We start from the raw sequence: 22370 nt of genomic DNA on the forward strand, positions 1-22370 counted from the left end.
CGTCGCAAAAAAAAAAGCATAAATGAAAATGGGGGGCGGGCGACATGTAGAGATGATCCCCTGCGGCTTACCGGCCGTCGATGCCGTTTCGTATTCAGGGCCTCTTTTTTAGACGAGAAAGGGGGGATTTGCTGCAGCGAGGCGAGCAAACCCCAATCCGCTGTCGCGTCCTCCACGGCCGGCACGGCTAGCACGGCCTCCAAGGCCTCCAAGGCGCGCCCCTCAGCAAACACAGCCCAAAAAGAGCCGCTTTTGCACACACGCCTCTCAGGGGTTTGACATCCCGAGGGGGCTCCGAGGGGGCGCGCCATGCGGGGAGGGGGGAGGGGGGGGGGCGATCACGCACCAGTAGCAATGCATGGATGGAAGCGGCAGTCCCAGCTTCCGGTCGGGATGCATTCGGCGCCGTCCTCGTCGGGCCGAAGACCCCGTGGGGCCGGGCAGCCGCGTGGGTGCGACGAGGACGGACGATGCGACCGCACGCACGCACGCAGCCGCCACCGATGACGACTCAATGCGGAGTGCGCAGCGCAGGCCGAATGCACAAAGGTAAAAAGGATCTGGATCCGGGCGGGGCGAGGCGGGGCGAGGCGGGGCGAGGCGGGGCGAGGCGGGGCGAGGCGGCCAAGGCACGCCACACGCTGCAGGTGAAGCCCAATCTCTTTGTGGGCCGCCACAATTTATTTTTCCTGCCGCCTGCCGGCCGGCCAGCGCATCGCGAAAGTAGTATTTTCGTGAAGAATGCACTCGCCCGGTAGTGGTGCCGCGGCTGCAGCTGCTGGACGGACGGATCAATCAGAAGTAACGCACACGCACACACAAACACACACACACAACACACACCACACAGCACGCACTCCCGCGCACTCACAAATGCAAGCACGCGCGCTGCGAGCAACCGCCCCTCGACGCCGGGCCAAGGGAAGCACGGCGGCGAAAAGGCCGAAGGCGCGGGCCGCCTGGAGGGCCTCTGGAGCCTGGAGCCTGTAAGCCTGGAGCCTGGAGCGAATTTCAGGCGGCGAGCTTACCTGCCGGAAGGGTGCGGGCCGCGCGGACGCGCACCTGGAAGGGCGGCTCGGCTCGGGTCGTCGACCCCTCGGGATGCTTTTTTTTTTCACGTTTTTAATTTGCTGGTTTTTCTTTTCTATTGGCGGCGCTGCCGGGATTCGGAAGATGAAGACGCCGCGCCGCCCTTCGCCCACCGACGCCATCAAGTCATAAAAGCAGCCCGACAGCGCCAGCAACCCTTCCCTCGCCGCCTGCATGCCCGCGTCACGCGCCACGCCGCCACCCTTGCAGGCTGGCAAAATGTAAACACAGGAATTGCGAACGAATAAGAGAAAGAAGCGCACTGTGGTTGTGAATTCGGTTTGCTGCGCTGGACAGTTGTACAGTATTCTTTCCGTTCGTTGGGCGGTATAAAGTCCTTATAAGGGGATAAAAAAGGGATGTGGTGGAAGGACGCCGTCCCAGCGAGGAGGAGGTCATCGACCCCGAGACGCCTCCAGTCTCACCGCCAGTCTCCAGCGTGGCGGCAGGCCGCACCTTCCGGGGTGCCGAGTCACGACGAAAAAGGCCGCGCCCTTCACCCCTTTGGTCCTTTGGCGGTACGCTGCTGGATTGACCTCGCGCCTGTACAGCCCACGCCAAAAGCAACCTCCAGGCCGGCAACTTCTAGCGCGCGGCCAGTGGTGTTTGACTCTCACAGTTTCGTTACATTTTTCGACCTGCGGTCTTTCCCAGAGCACCCAAAAAAGTAGGAGTTTCGTAAACCAATACACACGTGCACTTGAATGTATCAGGAACTCACGTCTTGCAAGTGAATTTTCTTGTTCAAGAAACGAATTTTTGGGGGTGCACAGTGCGACTCCAACTCCTGATTCACATGACAGCTCCCAGCGTGGAAAGAGCAGGCGCAGGGGCGATGACCGCTGGGCCGGCACCAACCTCCTGGTGGGGCCAGGGGGTTGAAAACCTGGCTGTTTGAAACGTTTTTCATTAGTTTTCCAATAGTCTTTCGGCAAATCCGATACGTTCTTGACTTTAACTAGCTCGGACACTCTCGTTTGCGAACGGCGGTGCGTTTGCTTCAAGTCACTACCGGCGGCGAAAGCCAAAAGCGCCCGTTTTTCAGTCCCCGGTTGGAGGATTCTCCGAAGGCAGCGCGGAAAAAAAACAGAAACGGGCCTGCTGCCCGGTAGCAGTGTAGCAACGAGGGCATTGTCGCTTTGCCGCGATGCGTCCCGGCAGGGCGTCTTGGGGACAACGACCTCTCCTTGCTCTAGTTATGCAAAAAAAGGAGGTGTAACGGTGGACCGCGTGGAGGTCGTTGACCGCTGCTAGGCGACCGGAAAGCCACGCCCCGCGAGGTGGTACTAACAGGAATCCCTTTACATACTCTTTTCCCGCGGTTGCACTTGTTGAGGTGGAATACACGCAGCCGGTGCGCCGCACCCCACCAACCTGTCCCTAAAACGCTCCCCGTCGAACTGCGGCGGGAAAAAATGTCGGAAAAAAAGGCGTGTGGAATGCACACGGTGTTGGGGGAGATACGTATCGGGGTTAATTCCTCGTTGAACCCTCGCGGCTCGGCGTCACGGCACTGCGAGGGAGCGCGTTTTTTTCCGCTCGTTTTTTAGGTTGACGCTGGGAGGCGCGTCGCGGGGGGTCGCGCGGTGCCGCCCCGGAGGGGAGGAGGGTGTCGATGGCACTGCACTGCACAGCGCGGCGGCAAGGTCACGGTGATTGGTGCGGCGGGTCGCCGACGTCGACGTGTTTTTTGGCCGCCATCGCGTTGACGTCGCGGCGCGTCGCGATGACAACGCGGCGAGGCGACGCGTCGGTGTCTTTCATTTTGGCTTCACGGGAACCCGGAACCTAGGGATAGGGATACGAACAAGCGTGGTCCAGCCTCTCACTAAGTTCAAGTAAATAGCAGACACCGTAAAAAGTGAATTCTTGAACCGATACCATGCTTGAATGTTTCGAAAATTCACTCAGGATATATTGCAAGGACATTCTTTTGGTTCGACGAAAAAGTCGTTTCTTGAACCAATTATACTTCATTTTTGACACGTGATTTATTTGGAACATTAAAATAAATTCACCTGCCTCAAGAGTACCGTAAAGCATGTTGGTACAAGAAAAAGGCCTTTTTTCGGGTGCACTGAGAGCACCGTCGTTCAGTGGAGCGCGGCTCTTTCGGTTCAACGGATATTCGTAGTTTGCAAAATGAATGAAAACTTTGGAACATGTCCAGCGTTGTGGCACCAGTGCGGCGCAGTGGCGAAATGCAAACCAAGCTCGGGGTACTCCTATACTAGACAGTTCACCGCGCCGTGTCACCATAAGTGTCCCGAGCGTGCCAAGGCAAAGCACGCGTGGCCGTCGCGTAGGATTTGCGTCGACACGTGTGGGGGAGGGGGGCAAGCGTCTCCGGAAACAGATCAGTGCCTTGAGGAAGGGCTGCAGGGCCCCCTTGGGGCTCGCTGCACTTATGCAGTGCACGACTGCGCGAGAAAAAAAATTGGGCATGAGGGCGAGGGGCAAAAAGCGCGCGTGTGTGTGTGCGTCTGTGTGTCACCCCGCACTAGCATGTGCCCGCAACTCGCTCTTCCCGGGGCCGGGGGGCGCCTGCCAGAGGGGGTTAGAGCGCCAACATATGAGGTGAAGTCCCCAAAATGCACGCTCGTCTGCGTTGTCGCGTCTCGTTCGCCGGGGCTGCACACTACGTGCGGCTTTTTTTTGGGGTTCGTCGGGGTCCCTCGCTGCCCGTTGCGTCGTCGTGCCACTTCGGCCCGATGCACCCCGCCACGCCCCGCCACGCCCCGCCACTCCTCGGCGAGGCGCGCGGCTCCCGGGCAATAATGAGGTGCAGACCTTCGCGGGACGGGCGGCGGCGGCGGCACGCGCGGCGTTCCGCACACCTGGGACGGACGGGGTGCGGGACGCGGCGGGACGCCCTTCACCTTCGCCCCCGCCTCGTGGGTGGCGGCGCGCGGCGGCCCGGCCTGGAGGTGGCAACCCGGCAGCAGGATCCGCGGATTGCTTCGTGTTTCCCGAATCAAAAATCCCGGGGGAGCTTCGTCCGACTTCGCCGCCGTCGGGGCGCGCATTGCGGCGCATTCACGCGGCCAACCGTTTTTCCCCGTGAACCGATAAATCCCCTCAGCCATCGCCATAAACGCAGCAGCGGCCAAGACTATCGAAAAAGCAAACGCGGCGACGACGTTTCTTTCCGAAAACCCCGCAGCGTTCTCCGCGCCGCGCCACGCCGCCGACAAGTCCGAGCAGAGCGTCATTTACTTCAGTTGGCCGGCCCTGCGCTGCCGCGGTGGCCAGCAGAAGGATTTCGGAAAGTGCGCTTTCGGTGCTCTGTCTCACTCCAACTCAACGGGGCGTCCCGTGAGAGACAGAGCGACGAAGCACTGTTCGGAAGCGCTCGCTGCTGCATCCCTGCAGTGGCCAGTGCCGAGCCAGGGGGAGGAAGGGAGAGAGAGAACGACAGAGAGAGAGAGAGAGAGAGAGGGAGAGAGAGAATCGCCACCATTAATCAGAGCCGTCGCTGGACATTGTCCGCGGGCCGCGACAGTGCCGCGACCCCTCGGCCTCGCCCATTGTTTCCGCAATCCACATTTTGACCTTTTCCTTTGGTCTCTTTTCCGTTTGCCTTTGACGCCTCGTCGCGCCATTCCCAAGTATCGACACAAAACGAGACGAGCTTTCGCTTTCGACCCGGCCAGCAGGACCTCCAACTCGCAGCCCGTCCACGAAGCTGGTCTCGGATGCTCCCTTCCGCACCCCTTCCCCTCCCTCCCCGTGCGCTGCCGCTAGCGCCGCTAGGCCCTGGAGCTGCAGCTCTACGTGAGTCCTCGAGGCCGGCGCGGCCCGGTCCTCGGCGGCCCCATAAGTTACTCCATTGACAGGCCGATCCGCAAAACGCGAATCGAAGGGGGAGCCCTGCCTGGCCCCGGCCTGCCCTGGCCCAGACCGGAGGGTGTCCGGCTGGCGTGGCTGTCTGTAAAATATAAATGTGCGGCGTCCGAGGCCTGGCAGCCCTGGCAGCACTAATGGCGTCATCGCGCCGTCGTCGCCGAGTCCGCGGCCGCGCCGCGCAGGGGTGGCGGTGGCGGGCCGGCCTCGGACCCGCGCGCTCGGACCCGCCTGCCCTTCGACGTCGCTCCTTCAAAGGCGTGCTGGGCGTGCCCTTCTCGGCCGGGGCGTAACTCCGCTGAAGGAGGTCCGTCCTTCTGGCGTCGGCGAGGTCGTCCGCGAGGCCGTCTTCGAGGTCCTCGGCGAGGTCCTCGGCGTCCGGGTCAGCGGTCACACCAATGTTTGCCGGCCGCGCTTTGTCCGGCTTTTGTCACCCAAATAATGACCGGCAATGGGTTGGGTGTGCCGTGGGGTCAATGCGGGTCGGGCAGCACGCAGCGCGCAGCACCGCGCAGCACCGCGCAGCACCGCCGTCTCCAGTCCGCGGCTCCGCGGCCAGCCCCACCAGCCCCGTTGTCGTCCGTTTGCTCCGCAGATTACCACGCTAAGCCGCTGTTCGGCCAGACTCAACTCGACCCCGCGACCCGGGATTGCGTCCAGTTAGCGGCGATCCGCGATGCGATCCGCGGTGTATCCGGTGTCGGATTGTTCCGCCTCGCTGGCTGGCCGTGATGCCAAATGCGTCATACGCGGTACGTAATGAGGCTCGGCGTCGCGGCGACTCATTGCGCGAGTCGCTTTCGTCGCTTGTCTCTCTCGCACCCACTGGCAACAACCCATGAGTGCGAGAGAGACAGGGCGACGAAAACAACTCTCGGAATCGGTCTGGAGGGGCCTCTGCGCGACCCGCCCTGGTTTGGACTAGTATCGGACTCGTGCTTTTATTTTTATTTGGCACATTTCTGAAACAGGCATCCCGAAAATTGGAGCGACTTGAATGAGGCGGCGTGTCGATGCTGGCCCGGTCCACCCCACCCCACCCCACCCCACCCCACCCACCCCACCCCCCCCCCGCCTCTCCCACGACTCGCCAGTGGTCAGTCTCCCTGCCTCCCCGCGCCTCCCCCTCGCCTCGCCGTCGGCAAACTATTCGATCCTATATACGAGCTGAGATATTTTTCCTGGGCTTCCCTCCCCTCTCGCGTCCCGCATGGCGCCCATTTCTGTTCCCTCCGCCTGGACAATACAAGTGGTCAGTGCCGCCGTCATAAGCCCCCCTCCCTCCCCTCCCCCTCCCCCTCCGCCTCCCCTCTCCCAGTTTGACCGCGGACCGGAAAGCCTCACAAATCCTCCATTTCCTTATTTCGTTGGTTTCGCCGCGTCTCTTCTCTTTACGATCGTCAGGGAACTTGATTGGCGGGGAAACAAACGGGGTGGGGGACTCTGTTCAGCACTCGGCACCATAAAATGAAAAAATATTGACCAAAATGTAGAAACACTTCCAATCTGTTTTAGTCTTCACAAAGAAAATTTAAAGTTGTTACGTAGTATTTTGAGCGGTAGCTGACAAAGAAATTTAGAGACTAGTTTTTCACAACAAACTCATGCTCAAAATACTTGGTCAGGTTTTCCCCGTGCAATGATGTCCCAGTGTTCGGGGCTCGCAACACTCGCGACGCCTCCACCTCCTCCCGACCGGACCGAGACACCGAGGGTGCGCGTTGCGGCGCGTTGCGTGCGAAACAATAACGGTTCAGCCCTGGGAATTTCGCTTCGGCCGGCGCGTGTTCATTTCCCCTCTAAAACAACATTGGTTCGGTTCGCATCTCCACTCACACCCCCTCCTTTTTTCTCCCGCTCCCGCCCCCTTTCCCATCGCGCACTTCAAACAGAACGGCCTGGATCATGCTGGCTGGGCTGGCCGCCGCGGGGGAGGCTGGCCGGCCAGGCTGGAGGTTGATGGCCCACGCAGCACCACGCAGCACCACGCAGCCACGCTCCACAAAATTGCTGCGATCGCCATTCCCATCTGCAGGGCGCCAATCAGGGCGCGGATTGGGACGGCATGAAGGAGAAATCAGACGCAAGTCCGCCTGGCTCCGAGCGCTCGCCTCTGTTTACTCGCTTCGTTTTCGCAGTGTAGAAAGGGGTGTGCGCGAGTCCGTTGTCCGCGCCGCCTCGCCGCCCCGATGAAGACGGCCGGGCCGGGCTCTAGTCCATCAACCCCGCGCACCTTTGTGGCTGCGCCGCGACGCCGTGCCGAGTCATGCACGCCGTGGTCGCGGTGGTGGGCGAGCCAGCCTCGAGGGCCGGGCCGCGGTGCGGCACTGATTCGAAAATGATCTGCATTTAAGGTAAACATTGCACGCGCGGAGCGAGGTTTAATAGTGTGCCGGAGGGGCGGCAGCGCCCGTTCAAGGCGGCAGCCCGTCGGATAAAAGGTACCAAAGGAGGAGGAGGGATGTCACCGAGCGGAGCGGCCCAGCCAGTCCGCGGAAAGCGCGTCGTCACCGCTGCTCCATTTCGGGCGGTCTAAAAAGAAGCGGGCGCGGTCCTCGCTCCGCGCCAACGTCGTGGAGGGTGTCACGTCGGTACCGCGCACGCCCTGAACGGCGCTGAACGCCCTGAACGGCCGCCGGGGACACCCTGGACGGCGCCACCTCTGCGCTCTCGGGCTGCGGCCTCGGCGCCGAGCTCGCGAAGGAGAAGAAGAAGAAGGAGGAGCTCTCTTTGCCACTAATTAATCTCATCAAACTCGGGCTGGGTCATTCATTTCCATTCCGCCTGCTTTGCGAAACTGAAAGGAGAAAAAAGCGCAGGCGGCTTGCTGGCGGCCGCGGTGCTGCTGCGATACCATCTTGGCCGGGTCCAGTCGGGGTGGGCCGGCGCATGGCCAGGGCACGGCCAGAGGGGCCAGCCGGCAGGTGTGGGCTCTTTGGCTCATTCACCGCCGTGCGTTCTACAAACAACCACCGGTCACGGCGTCGCGGCGCGCGCGGGTGTCAGTGTTTTCCCCCTGCTGTAAAATTCCCTGCTTTCAGTTACTTTTTCTAGATCTCCAACGGGAACGGGAAATTGTGGTGAGGCTTTCGCACCCTTTTCTGCGCTCATCTAGGTCTCGGTCTACTTGAAGAAGGAAGACGTTGGTGACAAAATTCGACTTGAATGGACCATTTCAACGTTTTATCTGCGCACGCGCGCACCTGAGGGGAAGCTCGGGGAGGCTTGGCGCCTCACTCTCCGCTCTCTCTGACTGCCCAGCCACCGCCACCACTCCAAGCCGAACCCCAGCGCCACACAACTAGCGCCACCACGCGGACGCTTCAGGACCTACTGCAGCGTCTGGACTAGTCTGGAGGCGACGACGGCGATACCCCGCGCGCTCAGCTGGCACAGCACGCCGGCACTCGCGCGCGAAGGGTTGCCTACCGCCGCGGCGCTCCACTGCCCGCTGGCGAGGCTGGCGAGGCTGGCGCTGGCAAGTCCCGCCGAGAGGGAAGGCGCTCGCTGGGCCGGGCGGCGCAGGTTAGACCTGTTTGACGAACCAGCAATGTAAGCGCAACATGCTGATGCCTTAGTTGTCACCCACAGACCGCGCGCCACGCACCGCGCGCCCTCTCTGGGCAACGATAAGGCCCCGTCATGCCGGTTTTTTGAGCGTCAATTTCGCATACCTCACGTCCTTGGCCGCCGATTTATGAACACGACAAAACACTCTCTCAGAGGGCCCCAATTCTCGTCATCCTCAAGTCCCTCTTCGAGGTGCAATTTCTTTGTTCAATGTGCGTCCGTTTTGAAACAGTGCACCGAACTAACAAGATTGTGAATCATACGCTGGTTTTGGCGTCTTTTCGGGGAGCATTCCACACGAATGGTGTATTCTAGCCCGCGCCGCTCAATATGTACTCAGCGGTGTGAGACAGGTGTGCGTGTTCACAACAACTAGAGACCTGCGTTTGCCCAGGTGGGCGGTGAGCGTCGCGCCTATAAAAGACGCTCCGCTTTCGTCCTCGACAGAATTCCCAAGTTCACTCGTCACAATGCTCCGACACATGCTGATCGCAGCCCTTCTTGCGGCAGCCAGCTTCTCTGTAAGACGGGGAGAAACATGTTCGCTTTGTTTCGTTGAGTTCTCGTTATCGCTCTCTTGACACTCCTCTTCCTTGTGTTGCCTCCGATTCAGGCTGTGCTGGCCCAGGCTCAGGACCAAACGGTGGACCAGGCTGTGGACCAGGCGCTGGAGCAGGCGCTGAACCAGGTGGCTGACAACGAGTGGCTCTCCGCCGAGAGCAGCACCGACGGCGACGACCTGTTCCTGAGCGTGGAGGAGGACGCCGTCGCCGAGCCGGAGGTGGTCTGGTACTCCGTGGAGGAGCAGCAGCCCCAGCCCAGCAGCTCGGAGTCCGAGTCCGACTCCGACTCCGAGTCGTCGGCGTCCTCCGACGAGCAGCGTGCCGGCCGTCCCGGTCGCCCTGGCCCCCCTGCTCCCGGCCGCCGTGGCCCCCCTGGCCCCCCTTCCGCCGGCCGTCCCGGTCGTCCCGGTCGCCCTGGCCCCCCTGCCGGCCAGAGGCCTGCAGTCCCCACCAGAGCGTAAGCTAGCGTAAGGTGGGCCCGGCTGGGCCTCCTTGCCGCATTTCAGCATCAGTACAGTACTTTGGTTTCGCGGAATCCTTTGTGGTTGTAAAAAACGTCACAGCGAAGTTTCAAAATAAAATTAATTTATACATAAAACGGTTTGTTTCTTTTTTATTTTTGTTTCTTTCTGGCCGGGTGTTACTTTGGGGTCCGGCAGGCCCGTCGTGGACTTGTACTGAGCAAATGGCGTAGCTCCATGAATACCCCGCTATCAAACTCGATAAACAAACACCTACCACTGCAAGCCCACGGCGTCCACCCTATGGCGCGGGACGGCGCGGGCCTTGCGACATCTGTGGGTCACTCAACAGGACCGACCTAGGCCATCCACTAGTCCCACTGATCCACTTGAGAGACAGGAGTCCCTCAACGTGACCTTGCCGTGGCTGTGATTGGATGGAAAATTCGGATTTTACAGCTCGTACACTCGTGATGGCACGTATACAGCGGGACTTGGACTCAATCGTGGCTGCAGAATCAGCACACCAGGAAACCAACCTGGCGCCTTTCTCGTGCAACATTTTCCCCGACCGACCCATGAGTCTCAATCCGTTCAAGTGCGCGCAGCGCAGAGTGGTGACATGCAGTTGAAGGGCTGGGCGCCTGAAGATAGGCAACCCATCGAGCCCTTCCTGCTCTGAACCACGGACGGAGGCGGCCCTACAACGCCGACATCCCTAACCACCGCGCGCCGCGCTAGCATGCCGTCACTGGGCATTCACCAAACGCATGCAGGGGCCGGCTACATTTTTCAAACGTCGCGTGAGAGGCGAGGCGGCGTTGCGTAGCCGCGTAGCCCGTCGTCTAGTTGTCTGGACCGGACCTGGGCCCTGTCACCCCACCGCGGACTTGCCGCGGACTTGCAGCCAAGCCTGGGCCAGGAGGCCCTGCCGTCGCACCAGTTTCCGACGGCGGTCCATGGCGCTCATAGCGCTCGTGTTGTGGGCGGCGGCCGCGGCCGTGCTGCTGGCGGTGGCGCGCTTCTACCGCCGCGTCTGGAGGATGCACCGCCTGGCCGCCGACATCCCCGGTCCCGCCACCTTCCCGTTCATCGGCAACGGGCTGTACCTGCTGGTGCCCCTGGACGCCATGTACCAGTTCGTGGGGTCGCTATGCGCGGAGTACGGCTACCTCTTCAGAGTCTGGTTCGGCCCCTACCTGACCATCGCCATCATGGACCCGGAGGACCTGCAGGTGGTGCTCACGAGCCCGGCCCTGGCCAGCAAGCCCGACGAGTTCTACGACGGCGTGAACCGCGTCCTGGGCAAGGGGCTCATCACGCTCAACGGCGGCGACTACAAGCGCCACCGCAAGGCCATCACCGCCTCCATGCACTTGGACATCCTGCAGGTAAAAGTGGCTCAGCAAGGTTCAGTAGCTGTTTTAAAAAGATATGCATACGTAAAGACAATACAAAAATAATAGTATAGATAATATGTCAGCATGCTAGTAGTTTTGTTTGTTAGGGACCTGGTTGTGCATTGACGGGCAGGGGTGGGGTGGGGTGCTCCGAGACGAGGGGGTGTGTTTTGTGGTAGAATAAATAAATGGTCTCGCTTGCAGGACTTCGTCGCCATGTTCAGCGTTAACTGCCGTGAGCTGGAGACCCGCCTGGACCCGCTGGCCAGCACTGGGGAGCCCTTCGACGTGGCGCACCAGCTGGGCCTCAACGCCAGCCTCACCGTCTGCCAGACCGTGCTGGCCGCCGATGCCCCGGGCCTGGAGGCCGAGCGCGACGCCTACGTCGAGATCGTCCACGACGCCAGCAAGATGATGCTGTACCGGTGCCTCAGGCCCTGGTTCCGCTGCAGGACCCTGTTCAAGCTGTCTTCGGAGTACGACCGGTTCAACCTCGTGGTAGCGGGTATGACAAACTTCGCGTACAGAGTTCTCACGCAGAAGATGCAAAAGGTGGGTACAGTGAAAACTCCCAAGAAGGGAGTTGTAAACTTATATGCTGCACCTGAGTGCACGGAAATGAGGACACATGTTGGATCATATTTTCAGTGCATTTAGGACATAAGTTTAATTTTTTTAAACCAGATATTCCTAGTTCCGTAGAAACGAGTGGAGAGAGCGTAGTCCATGCCAGGCGAGCGGGAGCTGAGCCATTTGGCCGACCTGGCTAAAGTCGGTACGAGTCCAGTATGCCGAGCCGGGCCAAGCCCCAGTAGGGCGAGCCGAGCAGGCCTGCTTCGCGCACGCATATACCTTGTCCAAGCACAATATTGTTGGGAAACGTGCTTGGTTTCTGGACTCCGCATTAAAGCTAGTAAAAACCTTAAAGTGTCTTAAACTTTCCAAGCTTCTTGCTCTAAATCACTGCACTCTTGACCCTACACGTGTGCATACACGTTTTTGAAGTGACGAAACATTCCTTAGCAGCAGCACACCACGACCACCTCCTCACTGCACCGCCGCCAGACGTTCCTGGACACGTTCTTGTCGTCGTCCGAGGCGAGCGTGCTTACGCGCGGCGAACTGCTGGACGAGCTCAAGACATTGCTGTTTGCTGGGGTCGGCACGTCCATGGACTTTCAGACCCTGTTCATGCTGTGCATGTCCTTGAACCAGGGAGTGCAGCGGAAAGTGCAGCAGGTGAAAAAAAAAAAAGCAAAATCAAACGATTCCACAAAGCATAGTTTTGCACGAGGGGTTACCCACGCGTTCCTTCGGTGTGATTTCCGATAAAATTTTGAAACGATGATAAACGGTTCCGGGACGTGGTGCATGCGATTCCCGGAGTGGGTAAACCCTCGGTTTGGAATTAGTTCCTTGTGCTCTGGCGAGCGAAAGCCTGCTGAAAATGGCAGCTTGTCCTGTTCCAGGAGCTGGACGACGTGTTCGGGTCGGACAGGGACCGCGACATCCTGGCCACGGACCTGCCCCACATGAAGTACCTGGAGTGCGCCCTCAAGGAGACACTGCGCTTCTTCCCGCCAGTGCCGGTCTTCGGACGCGTAGTCTCCCAGGACGTAGCGCTGCCGTCGGGCAGGGTCGTCCCCGAGGGGTCCTTGGTGGCCATGCTACCCATATGGACGCACCGCCACCCCAAGTACTTCCCCGACCCGGAGCGGTTCGACCCCGAGCGCTTCACGCCCGAAAACAGCAGAGACCGGCACCCGTTCGCGTTCATACCGTTCAGGTAAGCACACCCTGTGGTATTTCGTAGAGGACACTGGTCGGACGGGACTTACAGTGGACTTGGCCTGCAGCGCGGGGCCCAGGAACTGCATCGGCCAGCGGTACGCCCTGATGTTCGCCAAGACGGTGGCGGCCTCGGTGCTGCGCCGCTACGACGTGCTGCCCGACCCCGACGGCCCGCGCCGCCTCGTGGACGTGCCCCTCGTGGGGGGCATCTCGCTGAGCGTCAAGGGCGGCGTCAAGGTGCGCCTGCGCCGCCGGGGGCTGCACGGCCTCGAGCACGCCGAAGAGCCGCCGGTCTACGGCCTGTGAGGCCTGTAGCGAGGAGGCAGCGTGACATTGGGTGTTGGAACGTTTTGAATTCCTAACGGAATGTGGGATTGTTATCGTACGTTTGCTCTAACCTTTAAATAAAATTTATTTCAATTTGTTGCGGACAATGGGTACTGGTTTTCTTTGGAATCACGTAGACGCACAGGAATCGAACAAAGTGAGAAGTGCCAGCAAACGCCGTTTCCTTCCGTCAGCTTTGGAGTCGGACCACGTCCTTGAGGTCAGTTTTATTGGTAATTAATGAGGCTTACGCATCCGAACGTTTGTAAGTAGGAGTCACCTCGCGGATAAAGGCCTGCAATGACTCATAACTGAGAACGAAAGAATGCGAACCTCGAGAATGTGGCTTAGAGCTCGACGTAACCATTAGTTGTAATCATCTAGGAGCGTTTTGAAAAAAGAACAAAAATGAGATGAGAGCGTTCTTTTCTTTTTAATTTAAGCGAGACGACTGTATCCTGATTTTCTTATAAATGTCAGTTTTAAAGATGTTTTTATTAAAAGAATGGACCGATCCGGCCGATAGAGCGGCTCGTTTGCCGCCCGATCGGCCGCGCCGATTTTTGTTTTAGGCTCAGCCCGGGTCGGGGAGTTTCCACACAGCCACCAGGAAACCGTTCAGCCGCCTTCCTTCGTACGACGTTGTTCCTGATCGGCGAGCGTCTCTCAATCCAAGCGCGCAGCGTCAAGTTGCCGGCAAGGGCTGGGCACCTGGAGGTAGGCAACCCATCGGGCACGTCCTTTCCCACCAACAATCCTAAAGTCGCGGACAAATCTAGATTTAATGGCGGCCGGTCGTTGCTTCGGTGTGTTTATTCTGATGGTGCGGTGTCTGAGTCTCCCCGAAACAATGAAATTACCCCACGACCGCTCCAAGTTCAGGCTCTCTCTAGCTCTCTGCGCCGAGCGCCTGGAGGTGGGCAACCCATCGGGCACCTTCGATGCTGGAGCCTCGAGGAGGGGGCGTCGCCTCGGCCCTCGGCGTCGCCGCGTTGCGTTTCGAAGAAAGGCTGTGGGAACCAACTTATGCGCTTTATTTTCAGGAACAAACACAGAGGGATTTCGCACAGCATTCTTTTAAAAATGAATTTGCGCAGATGATTCAATCAGGATGCATTGCGAACGTCGTGCGCACTGTCCACCAGCGTTTGTTACTCCAACTGGTTAGAATAAAATGTATCCGTTTCAGAGAACTTTTCCATCTCTATTGCTCCATGACGTGGGATGGCGAGAGGCCCGTCCGCCGGTCTGAGACTTGTTCTGGTGTTCGGGTCGGCGTCTGTCTCCGCGCGGGACAGCGCCGCGCCGTGCCGCGCCGGAACGGAACGGAACGGCAAGTCGTGCATGGTTTTCCGTTTTCCGCTCGGGAACGACGTGCGGTAACCTTTCGTACCCCGCCGAACAGGCTGGGCCGGGCACGGCCCAACCCGAGGCCCGGCCGCCCACCAGCGTCCGCAGCGTCCCCACCTCCGCGGCGCTGCTTTACCCTTTGGCTTTGGGCGGCCCGGACGTGCAGTTCCTGTGCTCCTCCTCCATTCAGTCCCAGCCGACGCGCCGAGGCGACGACCATGGCGGCGGCCTTGTTGTGGGTGGCGGCCGCGGCGCTGCTGTACCTGACGGCGCGGGTGGTGCGCTTCTACCGCCGCGTCTGGAGGATGCACCGCCTGACGGCCGACATCCCCGGGCCCGCGCCCTACCCGCTCATCGGCAACGTGCATCGGTTTCTGACGCCGCTCGACCGCATGTACCAACTCATGGACTCGCTGTGCGCGGACTTCGGCTACCTCTTCAAGTTCTGGATCGGCCCTTGCCTGGGCGTCGCCGTCCTGGACCCGGAGGACCTGCAGGTGGTGCTGACGAGCCCCGCCCTGGCCAGCAAGCCCGACGAGTTCTACGAGTGCCTGATGCACGTCGTGGGCAGGGGGCTCATCACCCTCAACGGCAGCGACTACAAGCGGCACCGCAAGGCCATCACCGCCTCCATGCACTACGACATCCTGCAGGTAGGCGTTGCACCGCGAGCTTCGCGTGCTCCGTGCTGCAGCCGTGGCGCCGCGGTCATTATTCTCCAGCGAACTTTTGCACCGGGACTCTCATTGGCGCGCTTCGCCGCGGCCAGAGCCTCGCCTGCATGAGTGATGCGTGCCTTGTGTGAACTAACCGACTGGCCGCGGTGCGCTCCGGTGCGCCGCGACCGCGACGCCTTGCAGGAGTTCGTCACCATGTTCGGCGTCAACTGCCGCGAGCTGGAGGCCCGCCTGGACCCGCTGGCCGAGACCGGCGAGGTGTTCGACGTGCTGCACGACCTGGGCCGCTGCGCCAGCCTGTCCGTGTGCCGCACCGTGCTGGCCGCCGAGGCGCCCGGCCTGGAGGCCGAGCGCGACGCCTTCGTGCAGATCGTGCACGACGCCAGCAAGGTGATGCTGTACCGCGGCCTGCGGCCCTGGTTCCGCAGCCGGCTGCTCTTCAAGCTGTCGTCGTGGTACGAGCGCTACTACCAGGTCGTCGAGGGCGGCACCAACTTCGCCGACAAGGTCCTCACGCAGAAGACGCAGATGGTGGGTGCACCCTGGTGTAGGCGTTGACGTCCGTCGAATCACGTCGACATTGCGGCCTTTTTCGCGGTGTACCGGCAGTCTATATTCAATGACCAGCATCAAGTTCCAGTTGCGCAACTGCCGCGCTACGCCTCTCTGGGCCACCCATTGGCAGCGCAGGCGGCGCACACTACTTTATACTCGGACCAGTCAGTGACGAATACTGCTCGGACGAGCCGAGTGGCAATGATCGGGCCCGGTTGAGTCTAGGACAGTCTGAGCCCGGCGTGGCGGCGGGGCGGGCGGGGCGGGGCGGGCCTGGGTGGAGGCAGGCGGGCAACCGGTTCCGGCACATGGGCGGTGTCGCTCGGCGTGGCGCGGCGTGGCTCGGCGTGGCTCGGCGCCTTTCGCGGGAGATGCTTAGGGCAGGCGCGGAAACGGGACGCGACGGTCCCAGACGGCGTCTCGCGTTGCGACACAGCACTGGACCAACCGCCCGTTTTGGGACGAATGGGGGCGAAAATGCGTCAGAATGCAAAATAAGACGATTTTGGTTGCCGATTCGGAAAACGCAAGACATTTCTTCTCTAAAAGAAAAAAAGTGGCCGCTCGTTGCACACACTGCACCGTGATGGCACTGCAGCTAATGCGCGATGTTGTTACGTACCGTGCCAGAGGAAAGAAAAAGATTACTACAGAGAAACTCGCCTTGGCGGAGCTAGATGAGCAGATGGCCCCGTCGATGATTTTCCAGGAGTTTTATTAATCGGACTTTCACTCGATCTGCGGGAACACATTCCCTTTGTTTCAGTGTTAGGCAAACTCGACGCTGACCCGCTCGTCCTCTCCTTTCCCCAGCTGCAGCAGACCGCGCCCACCACGCCCGCCCCCGCGGCGCACCGCCGCCAGACCTTCCTGGACACGTTCCTGTCGTCGACCGAGGCGAGCGTGCTGACGCGCGCCGAGCTGCTGGACGAGCTCAAGACCATGCTGTTCGCCGGCATCGGCACCTCCATGGACTTCCAGTCCATGTTCCTGCTGTGCATGTCCCTGTACCCGGACATGCAGCGCAAAGTGCAGCAGGTGAGATTGGCGGCTGTGAAAAGGCAAATTACACGTTTAGACGCGCGGTCTCTGGACCGACTCCCTTTATTGTCTGGCGAAACCGTTCAGTGCCGGGCCTAGAAAGGAGGGGGCGGGGCATGCCCGGCCAGGCTTGGAGGTAGGCAAAAACCATGACACTCCACCTGCAGACAGGCACAGGGAGAGACATGACTTGACTTGAAAGGCTAGACTTACTGATCCTATGCCGGTGCCCCCACCCCATTCCAGAGCCGTGTAGTAACACAGGCATTGGTTGCAGGAGCTGGACGACGTGTTCGGGTCGGACAGGGACCGCGACATCGTGGCCTCGGACCTGCCCCACATGAAGTACCTGGAGTGCGCCCTCAAGGAGGCGCTGCGCTTCTTCCCCTCCGTGCCGGTCTTCGCGCGCGTGGCCTCGCAGGACGTGCCGCTGCCGTCGGGCAGGGTCATCCCCGAGGGCTGCTACGTGGGCGTGTTCCCCCTGTGGACGCACCGCCACCCCAAGTACTTCCCCGACCCGGAGCGGTTCGACCCCGAGCGCTTCACGCCCGAAAACAGCAGAGACCGGCACCCGTTCGCGTTCATACCGTTCAGGTAAGCACACAGAGGCAAAGACTTTGTTTTGCTGATCCACTCTGTTTCATCGACTGAATCCGAAAGTCGAAAATCCCGGTTGTAGGCACGTTTCGGATTTTTGATTGCGGCCATAGCAAAGCCAGCGAACACCACAACAAAGTCTTTTCTTTTCCATTCAAATCCGGAAGTATTTCTTCGAGGTCACTGTTGGGACTGAACTTGCAGCACGGGGCTGAGGAGCTGCATCGGCCAGCGGTTCGCCATGATGTTCGCCAAGACGGTGGCGGCCTCGGTGCTGCGTCGCTACGACGTGCTGCCCGACCCCGACGGCCCGCGCCGCCTCGTGGACGTGCCCCTCGTGGGGGGCATCTCGCTGAGCGTCAAGGGCGGCGTCAAGGTGCGCCTGCGCCGCCGGGGGCCGCACGGCCTCGAGCACGCCGAAGAACCCCCGGTCTACGGCCTGTGAGGCCTGTAGCGAGGAGGCGCCTGGTCCGGCAGAGGCCTCCGCTTCATTCAGTGTCATTGTGCCAAAAATACAAAATGTACAAATTGTACCCCCCACCCCCACCCCATGTAAATATGTAACTTGAATAAAATTGAAGTGAATGTGTGCTTTTTAGCAGATGATACCTTTACTACTTCAAAACATAAAGTGTGTATCCTAACAATATAATAGGAGCTGGCTGCCGCGGGGCGGGATAGTTTGTGAGTGAGTGAGTGAGTGAGTGAGTGAGTGAGTGAGTGAGTGAGTGAGTGAGTGAGTGAGTGAGTGAGTGAGTGAGTGAGTGAGTGAGTGAGTGAGTGAGTGAGTGAGTGAGTGAGTGGCTCGCAGTCTGCGCGACACATCGACAACTCCTCCCCCGGATACAGCGGCACCGGGCGTAAACAATGGCAATGGCACCCCTCCTCGTGCGCGATGGCCTGCGCGGAACACTGACAATCCCTCCCAGCGTACAGCGCCAGCCAGGCTCGGACTGGCCCCCAAAAGGCCCCGGCAGATAAGACCGCAAAAGGCCCCCGATCATCATTGTTTTTACCCTTCATGACCAACTTTGTAAGGCTACCGCTCCCAAACTAGTTGCGGTCAATAGCCTTCCCGTACAGGACATGAAAGAGCAGGGTCTTGAGAATACTAGGACGTCGAGGGAGGCCTTTTACGGCAACTAGATTGGACACAGTGGCCGCCCAAAGTCAGCAAAATCATCAAATTTCCGATATTCGACCACTTTTTGACCAACTTTGGTCCCAAAATCGTTGCGGTCAAAGGCAAAATCGTTGTGGTCAACGTCTTCCCGACACAGGGCATGAAAGAGTAGGGTCTTAAGAATACTAGGACGTCGAGGGAGGCCTTTTACGGCTACTAGATTGGACACAGTGGCCGCCCAAAGTCAGCAAAATCAGCAAATTTCCGATATTCGACCACTTTTTGACCAACTTTGGTCCCAAAATCGTTGCGGTCAAAGGCAAAATCGTTGTGGTCAACGTCTTCCCGACACAGGGCATGAAAGAGTAGGGTCTTAAGAATACTAGGACGTCGAGGGAGGCCTTTTACGGCAACTAGATTGGACACAGTGGCCGCTCAAATTCAGCGAAAACGGCTACTTTCGGAGATTTAATCACTTTTTGACCAACTTTGTGACGTTACTGGTCACAAATCCGAAGGTCCCGGCAGATTTTTCTGCCTGTCTGCCCTGGCCAGTCCGAAGCACCAGGCGTTCGCAATCCAATGGGCAGGGCGCGGCGGTGCAGGCCACGGCACAAAGGGCTCAGTTTCTTTACAATTGTATATACAATCACAGATATAAAGAGCATACTGTCAGCTAGCACACAGGCCGGTACCAGACGAGTATCATCTGCTTCCATAAACGTTCCTTGAATGGAAATTTTTTAATGACGGAAGTCCTTGTAACTTGTGAGTAGTTTTGCTGGCATATTTTGCAAGGCCAGAAACTGCTTCATGCTTTTTATTTCTTCGACGGGTCCAGGCACCGTGTCGGCCTGCGGCCTGCTTCTCTCTCGCACTCATGAGTCGGCCCATCGGCGCGGCCCGCGGCCGGTCCAGCGCCCCGCGGCGGACAGCCGCGGACGGCCGCGGATGGCGGGAGGAGGACGCCGCGCCGGCTGCTGTGCGCTGTGCTGCGCTGTGCGCTGGGCGCTGTGCGCGGTAGATGTGGTAGATGACGAATTGGCGAGCCCCCTCCCCCTCCACGACGGCGTCTCCTAGGTAACTCCTAGGGAGCCCGAATGACGCACAGAGCGAAAGGTGGCGGCGGGGAGGGGGACGGGAGGGTTGGCGTGCCCACACTTTCACATTCGCAGAGTAGTTCGCGGAGCCGACAGGAGTGGAGTTCGCCGAGTCCTTCGGCCGCCGCTACAAGTAAGTACCGTGTCGGCGTGTCGCTGCGTGCATGCCGCTGCACTGTACACGCCCGAGGCGCGCGTGCCGCGTGCCGCGTGCCGCGCGTCCCTTCGCGGACCCTCGGGACCGTCTGGGAACCCGCCGGGCAAGGCCGGCTGGACCGGTCCCTTCTTCGGGCCCTCCTCGCGTCGCGTCGCGTCGCGTGGGTGTTGTTATGTATGCCCAGCGCCCAGCGACCCGCATCAAAAATAAAATTATGCAGGACCCACAGTATTTTTCTGCAGTAATATTTGTAGAAATATTTTGATCTAATGATTTTGATCAAGTAATTCGCGATGAGATTTATGGTTCGTTGGAAGCTTTACAAAGCTTTACAAAGTGCTTCTTATGATTGTTGCTGTAAGTGGAATATCTCCTCTGGATCATGTTATCCGCAGATCTACAGAATAAACTAAAGAAGATCTTGGGCACCCCTTTTGTTGTATTTTTTGTTTGTTTGTGTTTTTTTTTCGTTCATTTGCCAGGAACACTCGCGCTTGAGTGCTTGCCGTGGTATGCCCTGGTTTTTGTGGGTGTCTGTCAGCTAACGAGATGGAGCTTCTTGTCGTACTGCATTTAAACCGATTTGAAGCTAAAAGTTTACAATGTAGTAAAACACCCTTCCAATTCGTAGGACATATAAATGTAAAGAGTATGTCACTGCAATTTGCCCTTTAATCGAAGGAGAATATTCCTGAAGAGACCCATAGAGACCGAAATCCCAGGAATCACTTGCGACACCTCAATCCCGTTGATCTATTTTTTTTTTAAATTCACTGTACGCGCGAGGTCGTAAGCCCAGTAGTGTTACCCGACTACGTTGGCCAAGTCGGCGCGGGTGTAGCCGTTCCTGGAACCTGTTTGGATACGATTTTGTCCAGAGCAGTGCACCCAGTCATTTCCCTGGTCACGGGCTTGCGCGGCTAGCGCGGCTAGCGCGGTGGGCCCGGGGGCGTCGGGGCCTAGTTGTGCCTGTCGGCGGGGCCCCCGTGGCGCGGACTGCAGCCCCACTTGCAGCAGGCAGGCCGGGGCTGGCCCCAGAAGACCGCTTCCCTGGATTTCTGCTTGCGGCGCGCGGCACGCACGATATGTATCGGCAATTTTCTGCCCCCGTGCCAGCAAAGCCACCAAAGCCAGCGAGCACATGACGAGAGAGAGGGAGACGGTCGACTTGGCTGCCGGGCTGGCGGCAGCTGCCGGGCTAAGCACCGTGTTCAGGCCGAATCAGGTTGGCGGCGTTGCACCGGTTGCACCAACCAATCACCCGGCTTTGCTAGGAAATTCAAAATGAAGCAGGCCAGCGGGCTGGGGCGCCGGCGCGGGGCGTCGGCGCGACTGGCGCAAAGCTGGCGGTAAGGCAAGCTGGCCGCTGCGGCCTGCAGCATATTACGACGCTGCCCCAGGCCAGCCCTAGACCCTTTGCCGCTTCCCGCTACTGAGCACTGTTTTTCCTTTCTTTCAATGTAGGGCGGTGCTGACGTCAGCGCGCTCGGCCGGCCAGGCGGGGCGAGGCGGGCCGAGGCGGGGCGACTCGCGCTACTCCGGGCAGGTCGCCGCCTGCCGCCACCGCAAAGTACGTGTTTCCCACTCCTACTATTGCATCCGCCGGGGCGCCCTCGCCTCCCGCGGGCTGCGGGGAGTCCTGCAGGAGTCGGCGGGCGCCGCCGGGCGGGCAGGCAGCCCAACCAGCGCCAACCAGCCGCAGTTATTGCTGCAGCGGCGTGCAAGTGCAGTCCCGTCTTTTGCAGGGCCAGGCCGGTGCCGGCGCGGCCATGCCTCCGGACGAGAGCCGCATCCAGGAGCTCGACCTGCGGCAGCTCAACACCACCGGCAGGGACGAGCGGCTGGACGACAAGGCCAACACCTTGTCGCTGATCCGTCGCCAAGGGGTGAGTCGGCGCGGAGCGAGGCGCAGCGAGGCGCAGCGGCGGAGGGCGAAGCGCCCGGCAGGTAGGCAGCGCGCCGCTGCAACGCTCGCCTGTTCACGTGGTTGCCTAGCCGCCAGTTCGCAGGGGCTCCCGGCTCCGGTTTCAAGGGTTCCAGAGCGACTCGAACGACGCGTTGTGCTCCGCAGGTCCGCCGCATGACCCACGTGTACTGCAACCACGACGCCGCCTGGAGCCTGGACGTGCTGCGCGGCGCGGCCGCCACGCTGGAGGAGCTGGACCTGTGGTACCCGCGCGCGGAGCACCTGGGCGTGGTGCACGCCATGCCGCGGCTGCGGCGCCTGCGCCTGTGCCACGACGACACCCTGGCCAAGCAGTACCCCGGCGCGCTGCCCGCACTGCCGCAGCCCAGCAGCCTGCAGTGGCTCGGCCTCAACGGCCTGCCCCGCGGCACGGTGGAGTCCCTGCTGCGCGCGCACGGCGCGGCGCTCGACGAGCTGTGGCTGCTGGTGGGCACGCCGGGCGGCGCCGAGTGGCCCAAGGAGTGCCGCGACCTGCACGGCCTGCTGGGCCGCTGCGGCGTGCGCGCCGCGCGCCTCGTGCTCCGGCGGTACTGGGTGTCGCACGAGAAGGCCGCCTGCCGCAAGCAGCTGGACGCCGTGCGCCGCGCGCTGCCCGCCACCCTCGTGCAGTGCAGCATGTGCGACAAGGTGCCCCTCGAGGACGTGTAGCAGCGCCACGCAGGCCGCGCGCCCAGTCAACAGTGTCATGACTTAAAAGTAACTTTATTATCTTATGTACTGTGATCCATGTGTAAAGTAAGGTGAACAAATAAAGATATGT

General features: G+C 60.2%; 4 protein-coding genes across 4 annotated transcripts; all 4 read left to right on the plus strand.

The window, feature by feature from the left end:
* The first annotated feature begins 8867 nt into the window (after positions 1 to 8867).
* Positions 8868 to 9655, plus strand: LOC117641199 (acidic proline-rich protein HP43A-like). The gene is made up of 2 exons (XM_034378346.1): positions 8868 to 9023; positions 9116 to 9655. The coding sequence occupies exons 1-2, from the start codon at positions 8973 to 8975 to the stop codon at positions 9524 to 9526; spliced, it is 462 nt and encodes a 153-aa protein (XP_034234237.1). The 5' UTR covers positions 8868 to 8972; the 3' UTR covers positions 9527 to 9655.
* Positions 9656 to 10485: 830 nt separating this feature from the next.
* Positions 10486 to 13023, plus strand: LOC117641094 (cytochrome P450 4g15-like). The gene is made up of 5 exons (XM_034378198.1): positions 10486 to 10917; positions 11131 to 11478; positions 11950 to 12165; positions 12396 to 12712; positions 12783 to 13023. Exons 1-5 carry the CDS (start codon positions 10486 to 10488, stop codon positions 13021 to 13023), a joined length of 1554 nt encoding a protein of 517 aa, XP_034234089.1.
* Positions 13024 to 14574: 1551 nt separating this feature from the next.
* Positions 14575 to 17818, plus strand: LOC117641570 (cytochrome P450 4C1-like). Its single transcript, XM_034379025.1, has 5 exons — positions 14575 to 15047; positions 15255 to 15602; positions 16440 to 16664; positions 16945 to 17261; positions 17469 to 17818. Exons 1-5 carry the CDS (start codon positions 14613 to 14615, stop codon positions 17707 to 17709), a joined length of 1566 nt encoding a protein of 521 aa, XP_034234916.1. The 5' UTR covers positions 14575 to 14612; the 3' UTR covers positions 17710 to 17818.
* A 1731-nt stretch (positions 17819 to 19549) lies between these two features.
* Positions 19550 to 22258, plus strand: LOC117641103. Its single transcript, XM_034378215.1, has 3 exons — positions 19550 to 19620; positions 21390 to 21530; positions 21716 to 22258. The coding sequence occupies exons 2-3, from the start codon at positions 21414 to 21416 to the stop codon at positions 22256 to 22258; spliced, it is 660 nt and encodes a 219-aa protein (XP_034234106.1). The 5' UTR covers positions 19550 to 19620; positions 21390 to 21413.
* Positions 22259 to 22370: the final 112 nt, after the last annotated feature.

Source organism: Thrips palmi, unplaced genomic scaffold (assembly GCF_012932325.1).
Source record: "Thrips palmi isolate BJ-2018 unplaced genomic scaffold, TpBJ-2018v1 HiC_scaffold_15, whole genome shotgun sequence".
In the NCBI taxonomy this organism is placed as follows: domain Eukaryota; kingdom Metazoa; phylum Arthropoda; class Insecta; order Thysanoptera; family Thripidae; genus Thrips; species Thrips palmi.